Source organism: Pan troglodytes, chromosome 19 (genome assembly GCF_028858775.2).
Source record: "Pan troglodytes isolate AG18354 chromosome 19, NHGRI_mPanTro3-v2.0_pri, whole genome shotgun sequence".
Classification (NCBI taxonomy): Eukaryota; Metazoa; Chordata; class Mammalia; order Primates; family Hominidae; genus Pan; species Pan troglodytes.
The window spans coordinates 74,887,103-74,904,086 of NC_072417.2; the positions used below are offsets into that span (position 1 = coordinate 74,887,103).

Below are 16,984 nucleotides of genomic sequence, written 5' to 3' on the forward strand. Positions count from 1 at the left end.
AGGCCAGGAGTTTAGGACCAGCCAGGGCAACATAGCAAGACCCTGTCTCTACAAAATAAAAATTAGCTGGGCATGGTGGTAGGAGTCTGTAGTCCCAGCTACTTAGGAGGCTAAGGCAGGAGGATCATTTGAGCCCAGGAGTTTGAGGCTGCAGTGAGCCATGATCTCACCACTGCATTTCATTGTGGGCAACAGAGACTCTGTCTGTCTGTCTGTCTGTCTGTCTGTCTGTCTCTCTCTCTCTCTCTATATATATATATAAAATCTTTCAAACATAAGCAAAGGTTTGATTTTTTTTTTTTGAGACACAGTCTTGCTGTGTTGTCCAGGCTAGAGTACAGTGGCATGATCTTGGCCACTGCAACCTCTGCCCCCTCAGTTCAAGCAATTCTTGTGCCTCAGCCTCCACAGTAGCTGGGATTACAGGTGTGTGCTATGACGCCCGGCTAATTTTTGTATTTTTAGTAGACACAGGGTTTCGCCATGTTGGTCAGGCTGGTCTCAAACTCCTGACCTCAAGTGATCCACCCGCCTCAGCCTCTGAAAGTGCTGGGATTACAGGCGTGAGCCACCGCGCCTGGCCACAAAGTTTTGATTTTTAAAATATATGATCACTTTCTACCTTTGAAATATTATTGCCAAGAATATTTGATTCAGAGCTTTTCAAATGTGAATGTGAGTTTTGGAATAAGACATATGGAATCATAGCACTTTGATAACTCATGCTTTATCTTAGAAAGTAATGCAGACTTCTGATTTCAATAAGTCAAAAAAAAAAAAAAACAACCCAGACATTTCTTTTTCCCTCGCCTGTCAGAGAAACTGCCTTTAAATTAAAAGACAAATAGGAAACAGAAACACAGTCTCCAACTTCAATAAAGCTAAGAGACATCTGATTCCAAGCCCCAATATATGAACATAAAAGGTAGATGGACAAATGTTAAATGACTAAGCAGAAAAGAGAAAGTTCAAGCCAACGTATCCACAGAGCTACTGCTGGGACATAAGCCAGTTTGACCTGCAGGAGTTCAGAAAGTCTCAGGAAATGGAGGTATAAGGAAACTGTTGGGAGGATGTGTACCGCAAAGATGAAACAGTAAGCAAGAAACAAGAGGAAGATCTGAGACCCAGGAAACTGGCAATCCATCACAGAAGACAGACAAATCAAATTCCTAGGATGATAGCAGTTATTGGATGATAGCAGGATATTGGCAGTTATCTGGGCTTGATGAGCAATTTAGCCCCGACCGAAGTAGAAGATCAGGAGGCTCCAGAAATGATATCTCCAGGAGAAAAAAGGAACTGGCCTGTTATCTGACAGGTCTGATAGAAAAACTGTATTGAGAGGCATGGCACACAACTATTGGAAGGTGACAAATTTATTTAGATAAAGATCTTTTAAAAAGAGAAAAAGGAAGTGGAAGAGAGGAGGGTTCTATCAACCCTAAAGTTCAAAACAGAAAGGAGGACGGGCGGCTGTAACCCCAGCACTTTGGGAGGCTGAGGCGGGCGGATCTTCTGAGGTCGGGAGTTCGAGACCAGCCTGACCAACATAGAGACACCCCATCTCTACTAAAAATACAAATTAGCTGGGCGTGGTGGCGCATGCCTGTAATCCCAGCTACTCGGGAGGCTGAGGCAGGAGGATCGCTTGAGCCTGGGAGGTGGAGGTTGTGGTGAGCCAAGATCACGCCATTGCACTCCAGCCTGGGAAACAAAAGCAAACTCCGTCTCAAAAACAAAACAAAACAAAACAAACAAACAAACAAAAAAGAAAGAAAGGAAATCATTTGATTACAGTGAACAGTATTTTCATAGTCATGATAATGTACATAATAACTATAGATTTAATTAAAAATTGTAATGTAACTATCTTGGGAGGCTATAAGAAGGAAAAAGCAGAGTAAGTGACGTAAAATCCTGTCTCAAATAGGAATTTAACAGTTCATGTCTAAAACTGATTAAATAAAGATAAAATATGGAGGTAAATACCAGATAAAATAGCTAAAGAAGTGAAAGTCACTGCCTGTCAGAAGCAGGGGCTAGGAGTGGGGTGCAGGCCAAAAGACTGTTATAAGAAAAAGCTATCTACTGTATTTAGTGTATATTAGACTCTTGGTAAGTGCTTTATTGGACGTTTTTCAACTTGATAAATCATAATTTAAAAACAAATGCAGATTATTAATTTTAATTTATTGTATACATTTGTATGCCTCACTATGTAAAACAGTGGTGCTCAACCGAGAGCAATTTTGCCAACCAGAAGATAATGGCAATGTCTAGAGATATTTTGGGTTATCACAACTGGTGGCAGGGTGACCGTGGGGGGTGTCTAGATCCCACTACCGGCATCTAGTGGGTAAATGCTAGAGATGCTGTTAAACATCCTGGAATGCACAGGACACTCCTCGGAACAAAGAATTACCCAGTCCAAAATGTCAATAGTGCCAAGTTTGAGAAACACAGCTTGAAAGTAATTTCAAGTCACAAATCTGGTATACTTGATGCAGTAGGAAAATACACTGAGTTATTTGTATAGCTTACTATAGTCACTGACGCACTGGGGTGATGTGTCCTACAGTTAGAAAGTATAAACTGAACTCATTCCCAAGCTTTCAAGCCTTTAATCCTAGGGAAAAACAGGAAAGAGTGATGTTGTAAACATGGAACAGCAATATCTACTACAGCTTATGTTATTTGAGACCTTAAAGCTTTACAGTTAGAAAAAAAAGTGACATAGTCACCTGAAGCCCCTCTACATGTCTACAATCTGTAGGCATTGAGAGAATTTGACTGAATAAACTGATTAAAATTCACAACTAAAATTCTCCTCAAAAGAAAAAAATTAGTTATTTTCAGAGAAGCTAAAAAACAATCCCACCACTGCCCTTAAGGTAGAGCTGCTGATTATGCTCCATGCCAACATAAGTAGTTAAGTGTCAATCAACCTTACAAGTCCTCAGGGTGATAATTTCACTTTTAAATCCTCCAACCTAGTTTGAGAGCAAAATTAATATATAAAGGTCAAAGTTCCTTTTCTCACCAAAAATAAGATGAACACAAGAAAATAACTTCAGAATTGTTCAAAAATCAAAACCAAAAGTTTTTACTTATTAATTATCCAGAGAAACTTCCAGCAATATTTTCAGGCATGGCTTTATGTATTTATTTATTTATTTTTTGCTAAGGAAATACAATGACATGAGTATTAGGAGAAAAAGGTTATCAACCGAACTTGCTTAAAATTTTGGGATTTTAAATATTTCCATCCTTGATCCCAAAATATCTTTAAAAAATATGGAGAATTAAAAAAATTAACCTCAGCAATTCATCCATTTGTTTTGTGTTTTTTTTGTTTGTTCATTTGTTTTTCAGAAAGGATGGAAACAGAGGGGTTTCATTAACTCATTTTTTGCTGGCCAAGGTAAATATACAATTTATTAACCTAGACAGCTTACTTAGATTTAAACTAGGTTTTAATTTTGGAATTTCAAGATATACTTAGAAACTGCTTTCAAAATACTTTTGGCCAAACTATCTTAAAAAAAAAAAAAAGCTGGGGAAAAAAAGTACTCTGAGGAGGAAAAAAAAGGTTTAAGTAATTGAGGATATACTCACTCTAGACTTTTAGAGGTGACAAGGTTTTTTCTTCTATATCTGTGATGGAACCTAAGTATTTCCAAAAATTCCAAGAGCAAGTTGCTGAACTCATAAATGTTGAAGAGTTAAGTATTACAGCACTTTAAGTTTATATTCACATCCATTTCCCCTGGGTAACCATGTATTATTATCAGAGCTATATCCAGGTGGGTCTCTGTATCAGATGCAACACTATAACCAGAACTCCACTCCACTCTGACCTCAGGCTGTATTCCTGGATCTGGTTTCCCATAACTTAGAATGTCCCAAATCCTGAAAATGGCATACAGAGTCCTAAGTGATTTGGCTCCTAAATACCTCTCCCAGCTTCTATTCACATGCCATTCTCTCAGACTCACAACTTCAGCTTCTTTCAGTTCTTGGAAACTGCTATCCTCTTTCAACCTTAGAACCTTAGCACATGCTGTTCTCTCTGTTGAGAATACTCTTATCCATTCTGTACACATTCATAACTCCTAGTTTTCTTTCCAGTGTCAGGTTAAATATCACTTCCTCAGGAAGCCTTTCTTGATCCCCAAAGACCTGCTATAACGTTCTCAGGGTTCCTGTGACTTTTTCTTATAGCCTTTATCACAACTGTGATTGTTTCTTCATTACGTTAATGTCAATATTCCTTGCTAGACTATAAGCAACATGAGACAAGGGGCTATAAACTGTGTTGTGTATCACTCTGTCCCGTGAGTCTATTATAATACTTGGTGCTCTAGCCAGATATTAAAAAAAAAAAAGGTTGCTTTATTATTCTGAATAGTTGCTTTTTTTCTTTTCTTTCTTTCTTTCTTTCTTTCTTTCTTTCTTTTTTTTTTTTTTTTTTTTTTGAGACAGAGTCTCTGTCACCAGGCTGGAGTGCAGTGGAGCAATCTCGGCTCACTGCAACCTCCACCTCCCAAGTTCAAGCAACTCTAGTGTCTAGTGTCTCAGCCTCCCAAATAGCTGGGATTGTGCCATCACACCCAGCTAATTTGTGTATTTTTAGTAGAGAGAGAGAGTTTCATTATGTTGGCCAGGTTGTTCTCCAACTCCTGACCTCAAGTGATCCACCCACCTTGGCCTCCCAATGATGGAATTACAGGTGTGAGCCACTGCACCCGGCCTATTCTGAATAGTTTTATAATCTGAATAGTTTTGTTGTAATCTAACCTCTGATGAGGCCATTCCACTTTATGAAATGTTTGTATATTTGAATCTCACTGTAGAGAAGATTCAAATCTCATCTCTCTGGCTCCTCCATCCCTTTTAGGCAAGTTAGTCAAAGTAAATTGGTATCTGCAAGGGAGGCGAAAGGTGTTGGTCAACTTCAGCTTTCCTAAGCATCTGAGCACCTGGTTTCTATTCCACCAAAGCATCTTGTTATATGTTCCTGTTCTTCCATAAATTATTGACATTACTAGTGTAGAGACAGCATCTTGTTCATTTTTACACCTACTGCATTTTGTACAAATTAAGCTCTTAAAAAAAGTTTGTTAAATGAATGAATAAGTGCATGACAAAACATTCAATATCATTAACATATTTTTTTTTTTTGAGACAGTGTCTTGCTCTGTCGCCCAGACTGGAGTGCAGTGGCGCAATTTCAGCTCACTGCAACCTTTGCCCCTTAGGTACAAGTGATTCTCCTGCCTCAGACTCCCAAGTAGCTGGAATTACAGACGTGTGCCACCACACCGGGGCTAATTTTTTGTGTTTTTAGTAGAGACTGGGTTTCACCATGTTGGCCAGGCTGGTCTCGAACTCCTGACCTCAAATGATCTGCCCACCTTGGGCTCCCAAAGTGCTGGGATAACAGGCATAAGCCACTGCACACGGCCGTCATTAACAGTTTTGATAGAAGAGTAATTCAAAAGGGATTTATAAATCTATTCAAAAGGAACAGATGAATCTACCTAAAAGATTTCTGAAATCAAGTTCCTCTTGATATACTACAGTCCTTTGCATTCCTGCCCTCATTCATTTTCTCGTGAATATTCATATTGCCGTCAAAGCAAAAGGAATAACAATGGAACAATATCATTCTCCTTAAAAAGAAATCTGTTAGATTTAAGAATTCTAATACAGCCAGGTGCAATTGGCGCGAGTCTGTAATCCCAGCTGCTCGGGAGCTGAGGCAGGAGGATCACTTGAGCCCAGGACCAGCCTGGGCAATATAGTGAGACTCTGTCTCAAAAAAAAATTTTTTTTTAATTCCAATACTACCGTCATCTGATAATATTTTGACAGTTGAAAGCACTGGTTTAACATGGTTTAATGTGCTTTATTACTTTATTAATGCTGTTATCCTTTAGGGAAAGCACCCTTTTTCTGTGGTTTATAAAATGCCAACAATGCATGGAAGCCTATCAATTTTTTTGTGTGTGCTTGTTATAAAGTCGATAACTAATATAACTAAAATAGATGTCTGAATTTTTCAATCATAAATGTAATTTTAAAAAATTGATTAAAATAATATATACCCAAATAGTTTGGTACATTGAGAGCTAAGATAAGTTTCCTAAACAAAAAAAGGAACTCATAATGGTTATTGTATGCTAATAGTAAGATAGACATTCAGATCACTATGTGAATTTTAAATAGTTTCCAAATAAAATCTAGTTTGGTAACTCAACATACTATATTACCAAAAAAACCCACAAATATAAAATTTATTAGCATGATAAATTATTTTAATCATTGTAAGGGCACTTCTGACAATGAAAAGTACCATCAAATTTTATTAAACCAATTATAAAAATCTAAACACACCACTTCAACATTTTAAAAATATAAACATTTTTAGCCATATGCCATGGTTTTATACATTTTTCTTCAGAGAAGTAAAGGAACAATACCTACGAAGGAGAACTTTTCTATATACTATTATACTATACTATGCTAGGCAATACAAATAAAATGCAATTTTAAAACCTAAATATATTTGTACCTTATCATATCTCACAAACTATGTCCATGTCACCAATTGGAGAGGTGGATGCCTCAATTATAAAGCTGAATACTCCTGTGGTTGTTAGATCACAGTAATTGGCCAGAGGATTTGCTTTAGATATCCATTAAAAAGGCAGCCTTGTTATACTGTGATTTAATTACATGAAAAAGAAAACAACTTTTATTTTAGTTATACTTTTCCATCGACATCTAGTCATATAAAAGCCTTGGTTCATTCTCATGCCCCTCAAATGCTTTGGTTTAGTGCACAGAAAGTTTTCTTTTTAACTATTATACGATTAAGTATATCCTTACGAATGATCAGAAGCATCTGGGAAAGCTGGAAGTGAAAAAAAATCCTCACTGGGAAAGTTAGCTTAATGCTTACCTTCAGAGTAGCCCATTATCAACATTTCATAGTGGGTTTCTTTATTTTCAGGTCCCTCAGGTATGTGCAATAAATTATGACTTGAACTAAACAAGTCACACTTGGCTCCAAAATGAAATTTTCCTACCTCTACTTTCTAGTCCCTAAGGTGGGAAGAGGAAATCCTGGTCACAGCCAAAGGAGTCATATTTTTGGCTCTAACATACATTTTCCTTCTTCTCAAAAAGCCAAACCCTGCTATTGAGACTGCAAAGTCTTATGTTAGTATTTTAAACCGTATTTTAACTTTTACTTCCATAATCTTTCTCAAATTTAAGAAAAAATTTTAGTATCATAAAATTAATGTCACTGCCTTCTTTTTCCCACTCAAATCACTTTTCTGACTCAATGATCTTAACCTTTTTAAATATGAAGTCAAATGAAATAGACAAAATAATGCAGAAATAGGTTGTTTCATTTCTATAAGGTAGAACATTTAAATTTTTATTTACTAAATAACTTCTACTTATTAGACTATTAATGTAAAAGAAAACTATAAAGTTCTAATTTAAGGTCCTATAATTTGAAGCATAGTTTTAGTTTTGGAAGAGCCATCTATGTAGGTCATTTAGATCATCATCTCTTTTCACAGGGAATAGGAGTATGGCAGACACACCCTAAGGTGATATACAGAGAGTCACAACTTTGTAATGCTCTCCCCTTAAGTGAGGGCAGAACCAGTGATTTGCTTCTAGCCAACAGAATATGGAAAGGGTTCTGGGATAGTCACTCTTAATTAGGTTATATTATATAGCAAAAATGATGGGAAGTTATTCCCATGATTTTTTAATTTTATTTTTTTCCTCACAATTTTATTAAGTTGTGTAAGACTCTGTATTGGCTGACTGGGGCTAGAGAGCTTCCTATTGGCCTCTGGAAGTATACTGTCATGATACGAGGGGGCTTGTGAAAAGGCCACATGGCAAGAAACTGTGAATAGCTTCTTGAAGCCAAGAGTACACCTTAGGGCTAGGCACGGTGGCTCACACTTGTAATCCCAGCACTTTGGGAGGCTGAGGCGGGTGGATTACTTGAGCTCAGGAGTTCGAGACCAGCCTGGGCAACATAGCAAGATCCTGCCTCTACAAAAAAAAAACACCACGTTTAAAAATTAGCTGGGTGTGGTGGCGTGTGCCTGTAGTGCCAGCTACCCAGGAGGCTGAGGTGGGAGGATCACCTGAGCCCGAGAGGCCAAGGCTGCAGTGACCCATGACTGCACCACTGCACTCCAGCCTGGGCAATGGAGTGAGACCCTGTTTTCAAAAAAATTTAAAAAAGACTGCCTCTTGGACGGATTAGGAAGAACCTCAGTCCTACAACCACAAACGGACCCCAAGTGCCAGATAACAACGCAACCTGGCCAACACTCTGATTGCAGCAGTTTTGTGGAACCCTGACCCAGCTAAGCCATGCCCACACTTGTGACCAATGGAAACTGAGATAATAAATGTGTGTTAAGCCACTATGTGATAATTTGTTACACAGCAATAAAAAACTAATACAGGCTGGGCATGATGGCTCACACCTATAATCCCAGCACTTTGGGAGGCTGAGGTCTGAGCATCCCTTAAGGCCAGGAGTTCAAGGCCAGCTTGTACAACATAGCAAGACCTCGCCTCTCCAAAAAAAAAAAAAAAAGTTTAGCCAGGTGTGGTGGCACATGCCTACAGTCCTAGCTACCCAGGAGACTGAGGCAGGAGGATCAATTGAGCCCATGAGCTCAAGGCTGCAGTGAGCTATGATTGTGCCACTACACTCCAACCTGGGCGACAGAACAAGACCTTGTCTATAAAATAAAATAAAAATATTTAAATAAATAAATAATAAAAGAGGGATAGCTAATATAGTCAATATAAGATACTCCCTCCACTTATTATGTTCTACTATGTATTAAACAAAGTGTAAGATGCTGTTGAGGATTGAGCATTCCCTTCTACATATCCTCTAATGATTTACTACTATAACTACCCTGTATTGCCTCCTTATGAGTCATATCACTGTTTACTACCATCCTGTTCATTATTATCTAATGATTACTATCATTTCCATCCTTAAAGTCTCCAGGAATAGAGAGTGGTTGCTGTTGTTTTTAAAAACAAATAACAAAGTCAAATACAATTTTAATAACTTCTACTAAAACCCCATTCAATCATTAACTAAAATATTTATTAAACACTGTGTTTTTAGGTAATATCTTAGTTGTAGAGACACAAAGATGCTGAAGAAATTATCCCTATCCTCAAGGTACACCATGAAACAGATTATAAAACATCTTTATAAACACTAAATATGTGCTTTAGGAAATAATAAAGGACACTGGTAAAGGTAACTGTGCAGGTGAATACTACAATATGCTTTTGAATTGCAATTCCTCTGTTTTCCCTATATTATTTAAAAGGCAAATGCATAAAAACAATAATTAAAAACTAACAGCCACACAAAGTATAAAGATGGAATCTGTGACAATAACAATATAAAAAGGGAGGAACAGAGATTCAGATGATAGTTATAATCCCCAAGGTAAATACTAAAAACCAAAAAATACATATAAAAGGAAAGAAGGGAATCAAAATAGTATACTACAAATCAACTAAATACAAAAAAGGAAATGATGAAGGATTGAGGAACAAAAAGCACATGACACAAGAAAACAAATAGCTACATAGCAAAAGTAAGTCCTTTCCTATCAGTAATTACTTTAAATGTAAATGATTTAAACTCTCCAGTTGAAAGGCAGAGACTGGCCAAATGGATTTTTAAAAACCTGATTCAACTGTACGCTGTAAATAAAAGATTCACTTAGATATAAGGAAATTGGACCTCACCATATATCACATAGAAAAATTTACTCAAGAGGAATCAAATATCTAAATTAAAGAGTTACAACTATAAAACTCTTCAAGGAAAACATTAGGGGCAAATATGCATGATGTTGGATTTGCCAGTATTTTCCTAAATATGACACCAAAGCACAGGCAACAAACAAACAAACAAAAAACAGATAAACTGGACTGCATTAGAATTTTAAACTTTTTTTTTTTTTTTTTTTTTTTTTTTTTTTGAGACGGAGTCTCGCTCTGTCGCCCAGGCTGGAGTGCAGTGGCGCGATCTCGGCTCACTGCAAGCTCCGCCTCCTGGGTTCACGCCATTCTCCTGCCTCAGACTCCCGAGTAGCTGGGACTACAGGCGCCCGCTACCACGCCCGGCTAATTTTTTGTATTTTTAGTAGAGACGGGGTTTCACCGTGTTAGCCAGGATGGTCTCGATCTCCTGACCTCGTGATCCGCCCGCCTCGGCCTCCCAAAGTGCTGGGATTACAGGCGTGAGCCACCGCGCCCGGCCTAAACTTAACTTTTATATTCCATAGAGGCATACAAATATTTTCAAATACTTGTTTAACCATTTATAAAAATTTTAAGAAATCACCCATAATGATGCTCTGACATATTTCAAGTATTTTAGGTATTGACTGCTATATTCTGGGCATTTCCAAATAATAAAAAGCCTTCTTAATCATTATAAAAACTGCATGCGTATACTCTTAAAGCTTGTAACACACCAGTCTTATAAATGGATAACTAACAAATACCTTTTAATTATGAAAAAATGCGATAGTTGAGGACTTCTTTTTGAAGTCATGATTCTAAGTCCTTTGCCATGTGTGGTAGAAATTATCCCTTTTCTCCCCTTCCTTGACTTTGAGATTGTGCATGGACGTGTTTTGGGCAACAGGAGGTTAGCAGATGTGATGTAAATAGGTATTTGACTTAACTGCTTACACAGTTAAGCCTGCCCTCTTGTACTACTGCCATTGCAATAATAACTAATGCCTTGGCTAGTCTGTTGGTCCACAAAGAATGAAATACAGGTGGAACAGAGCTGACTCAGTTGACTTCAACACAGATCAGCCAACTAGGGCAGAGTAGCTGAGCCCAGCTAAAATCGAGAGAGCCAACCAATCAAGCCCAAGCCTAGATCATCTGTCACCCAATCACTCCAGAGATGTATGACCTGTAATAAATGATTGCTGTTTTAAGTCACTAAGTTTTGGAGTTGTTACAGAAGAAGAACTGATCCAGACATATGGCAATAAGAAATACACTTCCCAGTACATCTAGTAGTGCTGGTAAATAATTTCACTTTTTCTATCCCTTGTCCCTGCAGCTTGAACTATTCTTGTGTCCACTCTACTTGTACCTTTTGGGAACCACTAGGGATAACCCTTTAGAACCACCTTCCTCCCCTCTACCCAGAACCCATTGATGCTTCTGTTATTTTGCTGTTTTATGCACATAAGCAGAACTATGACAAATAGGATCATGACTGAGGAATGTCAGAGTAGGCCATCAGGTGTCTTTTTTGCATGACAGACTGAGATATTGTCTAGGAAGAATTTATCCTGAGGAAAAAAGCATTAAGAACCCAGATTGGTATAATAACAATGTTCAAAATCATAGCTGTTGAGGCAAAGGTGGAGAAAAGAGAAATGGAATTTCCTCACAAATGTATATTTTTAATTTTAAGAATTTTTGGAAAATAATGAAGAATAACATAATAAATACCTGTATTCTCATATTTTCTTGCAGCTTATTTTCCTTTACTAAAAATTATGGAAAAAGTTAAAATTCTTTTGATAACTACTCTGAATATCATTCCCTTCTCTTCTCCTCATATGTAATCAGAATTATAATCTTGATGATCCTTTTAGGCCTTGTTACTTTGTATGTATAATATTTAGTACAACCTAGTATTAGCCATAAAGTTTTTCTTCTTTTCCAGGTCTCAAGAACTCATATGTAGGGTCCAAGGAAAAGAGAGGACATAGGCAAAAATGGAAGTAATTAGTTTTAGGGGACAAAATTGTATTTTATTAAGACATTGGAAGAAGATGTGGTCTAAAGAAGGGAAAAGGATTCTTTCCACTTTAACAAAGCAGCCTTAGTGCAATAATGTAGAGCTAGAGTAAAATGGTAAGACATTAAAAGGAGACAATGCCAGTACCAACAGCAGTGCCATCAGTAGCACTCTACTTCAGTGGAATGCAGCACTAATGCTGTTGATGGTGACAGTAGTTTTCTTGGGTAGATGTCAACTGTTTCATCAGTAGCTGTAGTCAAGGCAGCATCAGCCATTTTAGAATAGGAGACCCAGCTTTGGGCATAGCCATTAGTGCCCTCAGCAGTAGCACTGGTTAACTGGAGAAAGGTAGTAGAAACCACCAAAGTTACTGGAGGCTGAAAAAGTATTAGACTCTGAATCATCAAGTGAGATACCCCCTGAGGACTTTCAGAAATTTTGAAGAGGTCCAGAGGTTACGGAAGAGTAAGGGCTACCAAAAGAAATACTGCTTATTACTGTTAATGTTACCTAAAGACTGCTATGGACTATAAAAATAAAAGCAAAATTATCTAATTCACAGTACCTAGTAAAGTATTAACAATTAAAAAGATAACTATTCTAATGAAAGAACTCCTGCTTTGGTATGAGACCCTAACTGACTGTATCCTAGGGGGAGGGATATAGGTCATAATCAATAAGTCAGCTCAGTGGTCAGAAAATCTCAAATTTTCTCAGATTGCCAGCACTTTCAAATGCCTGTAGGAAGTAAAAGAAAATCCTCCTTGATGAACAGTAAGTTCAACTTAGGTTCAAATTATTACTATAGTTTTTCAAATATATTGTTTAGGAAACAGTCAGTGATAATGAGATACAACTGTTTCTGGCCAAGATTGAGTAACTGGTTTAAGAATATTTCTTCCATTGTAAGCAATCGCATAACCGGGCAAAATGAAGCAATTGTTTTCAGGTAGTAGACACCAAACAGCACAAGACAGTAATTCTGGAGCTAAGTGGAATTCATTAGGTGAACTCCATTATCCCAGTTCTCTGCTTGGGTATAATTTCCTGACCACAGCACAGAGCATTAAAGTACAAGGAGAGCACAGTGGTCCTGTTGAGCTGAGGTGGAAGAGATCAGAATATGGAGTGACTAAATCACAAGATCTGCAAGGCAGGACACTGGAGAGAAGCGAGCCAGATGGACAAAAGACCCCAGGATTCCCCGGAGGAACCCATGAGTCTGTGGTTAAAAGACTGATAAAACACAAATTGCTGGGCTTCACTTCCACAGTTTCTGATTTGGCAGGTCTGGATGAGCCTGAAAGTCTTTATTTCTATTAAGTTCCCAGGTGATACGAATGCACCTGGCCCAGGACCAGACTTTGAAAATAACTCCTGTTGACCAAAGACAGTATAAGTTGAAAATAAAATAAAATCTATATCTACTAAATTTTTCTCACTCATTCAGATTCACCAAAGATTTAAAAATGTCTAAGGATACAGGAAAACATATACAGGCATCCCTGAGAGACATTGAAAGTTTGGTTCCAGACCACCCCAATAAGGAGAATATCATAACAAAGTAAGTCACATGAATTTTTTGGTTTCCCAACACATATAAAAGCTATGTTTACACTATACTGCAGTCTATTAAGTGGGCAACAGCATTATGTCTCAAAAGCCAATGTATATACCTTAACTTGAAAATATTTTATTGCTAAAAAAGGTGAATGATCATCTGAGCCTTCAGTGAGTCACTCTCTGTGCTGGTAGAGGGTCTTGCCTCAAAGATGACTGCTGACTGATCAGGGTGGTGGTTGCTAACGTTGGAATGGCTGTGGCAATTTCTTAAAATAAGACGACCATGAAGTTTGCTCTATCATGTGACTCTTCCTTTCACAATAGATTTCTCTGTGGCATAAGATGCTCTTTGATAGCATTTTACCCAACATAAAACTTCTTTCAAAATTGGGGTCAAGCCTCTCAAACTCTGCCGCTGCTTCATGCACTAAGTTTATTTAATATTCTAACTCCTTTGTTGTCATTTCAATAATGTTCACAGCATCTTTACTAAGAATAGTTCCTATCTCAAGAAACCACTTTCTTTGCTCATCCATAAAATGCAACTCCTCATCTGTTCAAGTTTCCTCATGAGATTGCAGCAATTTAGTCACATCTTAAGCTCCACTTCTAATTTAGTTCTCTTATTATTTCCACCACAGCTACAGTTACTTCCTCCACTGAACTCTTAACTCCCTCAGAGTCATCCAATGAGGGATGGAATCAATGACTTCCAAACTCCTGTAAGTGTTGATATTCTGACCTCCTCCCATGAATCATGAATGTTCTTAATGGCATCTAGAACGGTGAATCCTTTCCAGAAGGTTTTTAATCAACTGTCCAGATGCATCAGAGGACTCGCTATCTATAGCAGTTATAGCCTTGTGAAATGTACTTCTTAAGTAATGAGACTTGGAAGTAGAAATTACTCCTTTATTCATTGGCTGCAGAATGGATGTTTTGTTAGCAAGCATGAAAACAACATTAATCTCCTTGTACATCTCCATAGAGTTCTTGAGTGACCACATGTGTGGTTAATGAGCAGTAATATTTTGAAAGGAACTGATTTTTCTGAGGAGTAGATCTCAATAATGGACTTAAAATATTCAGTAAACCATGCTGTAAACAGATGTGCTGTCGTGCAGGCTTTGTTGTTCCATCTATACAGCACAGGCAGAGTAGATTTAGTATAATTCTTAAAGGCTCTAGGATTTTTAAAATGTTAAATGAGCATTGGCTTCAACTTAAAGTCACCAGCTGCATTGGCCCATCACAAGAGAGTCAGCCTGTTCTCTGAAGCTTTGAGGTCAGGCATTGACTTCTCCTCTCTAGCTATGAATGTCCTAGGTGGCATCTTCTTTCAATAGAAGGCTGATTCTTCTACACTGAAAATCTGTTGTTTTGCGTAGCCACCTTCATCAATTATCTTGGCCAGATCTTCTGGATAACTTGCTGTAGCTTCTCCATCAGCACCTGCTGCATTAACTTGCACTTTTAAGTTATGGAGATAGCTTCTTTCCTTAAACCTCATGAAACAACCTCTGCTAGCTTCAAACTTTTCTGCAGCCTCCTCACCTCTCTCAGCTTTCACAGAATTGAAGAGAGTTAGGGCCTTGCTCTGAATTAAGTTTTGGCTTAAGAGAATGTTACGGACAGTTTGATCTTCTTTCCAGACACTAAACCTTTCTCTATATCAGTAATAAGACTGTTTGCTTATTATTTGTACATTCACTGGAGTAACACTTTTAATTCCTTTGAAGAACTTTTCCTTTGCATTCACAATATGGCTAATTGGTTGGTGCAAGAGGCCTAGCTTTTGTCTTGTCTCAGCTTTCAATATGCCTTGCTCACTAAGCTTAATCATGTCTCACCTTTGATTTAAAGTAGGAAGCATGCAACACTTCCTTTCACTTGAACACTTTGGGGCCATTGTAGGGTTATTAACTGGCCTAATTTCAGTATTGTTGTGTCTCAGGGAATGGAGAGTCCCAAGGAGAGAGAAATGGGGGAAGGGTGGTCAGTGGAGCAGTTAGAATACATACATCACTTATGAATTACGTTTGCTCTCTTATGTGGGTACAGTATGAGATGCCCCAAAACAATTACAATAGTAACATCAAAGATCACTTATCACAGATTACCCTAACAGTATAATAATAATGAAAAGGTTTGAAATATTGTGAGAATTAACCAAAATGTGAAACAGAAACAAGTGACCACATGCTGTTGGAAAAATGGTGCTGAAAGACTTGCACAATGCAGGGTTACCATAAACCTTCAATTTGTAAAAAAGCACTATAAAGCAAAGCACAATAAAATGAGGGATCCCTGCAATTAACTTTATACAAAACCAATGACTCCTGTAATAATAAAACTTAAGGTTTTGATGGCCTACCTGTAGATCTTTCACATTTGGAAAAGGAATTCCTATTGTTATGACAGCACGGGCATTGTCATCTGAGAAATCCAGACCCTCACTCACTTTACCACGACAAACTGCTACCAGGAGAGCTCCATCTTAAACAACAGAAAAAAGCATATCCAAAATTCTCAGAAATTGCTTATTCTTGTCATTTTGAAAATACCTGATTTATAATTATAGTAATTACAGTAGCAAATTTAAAATAATCAAAATAAAACACTATTATGAGATAAAGTTTTAAAAGTTCAATGTCTTTAAGTAAATAAGGGGAACACAATTACATTTATATGCAAAAGGGTAGCAAACCAATTTACAAACTCTGCATCTTCCAGATAACTTATACAGTAAAAACATGTCAGAATAGCAACTTGCATATGAACTGTGTGATTATAAACAGGTTTATTTAATAAAAATTGAAGTTGCATTATTACCTTTACCACCTGAAAGTAAAATTCTCAGAATAATTGAAATAATTGTAATTGATAATACATATCATATGGAATCAATATATTTAAAAGTATTGAAAACAGACACAGAGAACACCATAATATATACACCATAAAAAGATACTCATATGTTATATTACCTCTTTCTTGCATTGTTCATAAACTACTACTATCCCTTCACATCAAACTTTTTTATTTTATTTTATTATTTTTTGTGTGTGAGACAGGGTCTCACTCTGTCAGCCAGGCTGAAGTGCAGTGGCACAATCACAGCTCACTGCAGCCTTGACCTCCTGGGCTCAGGTAATCCTCCCACCTTGGCCTCCCAAGTAGTTGGAACTATAGGCACACGCACCACACCCTGCTAATGTTTGTACTTTTTGTAGAGACAGGATTTCACCATGTTGCCCAGGCTGGTCTCGAACTCCTGGGCTCAAGTGATCCACCCGCCTCAGCCTCCCAAAGCGCTAGGATTACAGGCAAGAGCCACCACGCCCGGCCTCATATCAAACTCTTCATGGATATGCTCTAACTTGGAATTGAGTTTTCAGTTATGTTTTGAAAATTCAAGTTTACTTTATGTAATAGAATACAAGCACCAAGTGTACTAAATGCATCAAAATATAGGTCTCATTTGGCTAGTAAGGAATATATTTATATATATCCTAACTGCCTTTTTGCACAAACTATTTCAGGTAGTGCACTGAAGAC

General features: G+C 37.6%; 1 protein-coding gene across 11 annotated transcripts in view; it reads right to left on the minus strand.

Annotated features, from left to right (window-relative positions):
• Positions 1 to 16,984, minus strand: part of BRIP1 (BRCA1 interacting helicase 1) — a 183,653-nt gene that overhangs the window by 46,337 nt on the left and 120,332 nt on the right. For all 11 annotated transcript variants that reach the window (XM_063799129.1, XM_063799127.1, XM_063799125.1 and 8 more), the window contains one exon: positions 15,801 to 15,922. In XM_063799129.1, the coding sequence (XP_063655199.1) occupies positions 15,801 to 15,922 (122 nt within the window). The remainder of the gene's footprint in view (positions 1 to 15,800; positions 15,923 to 16,984) is intronic.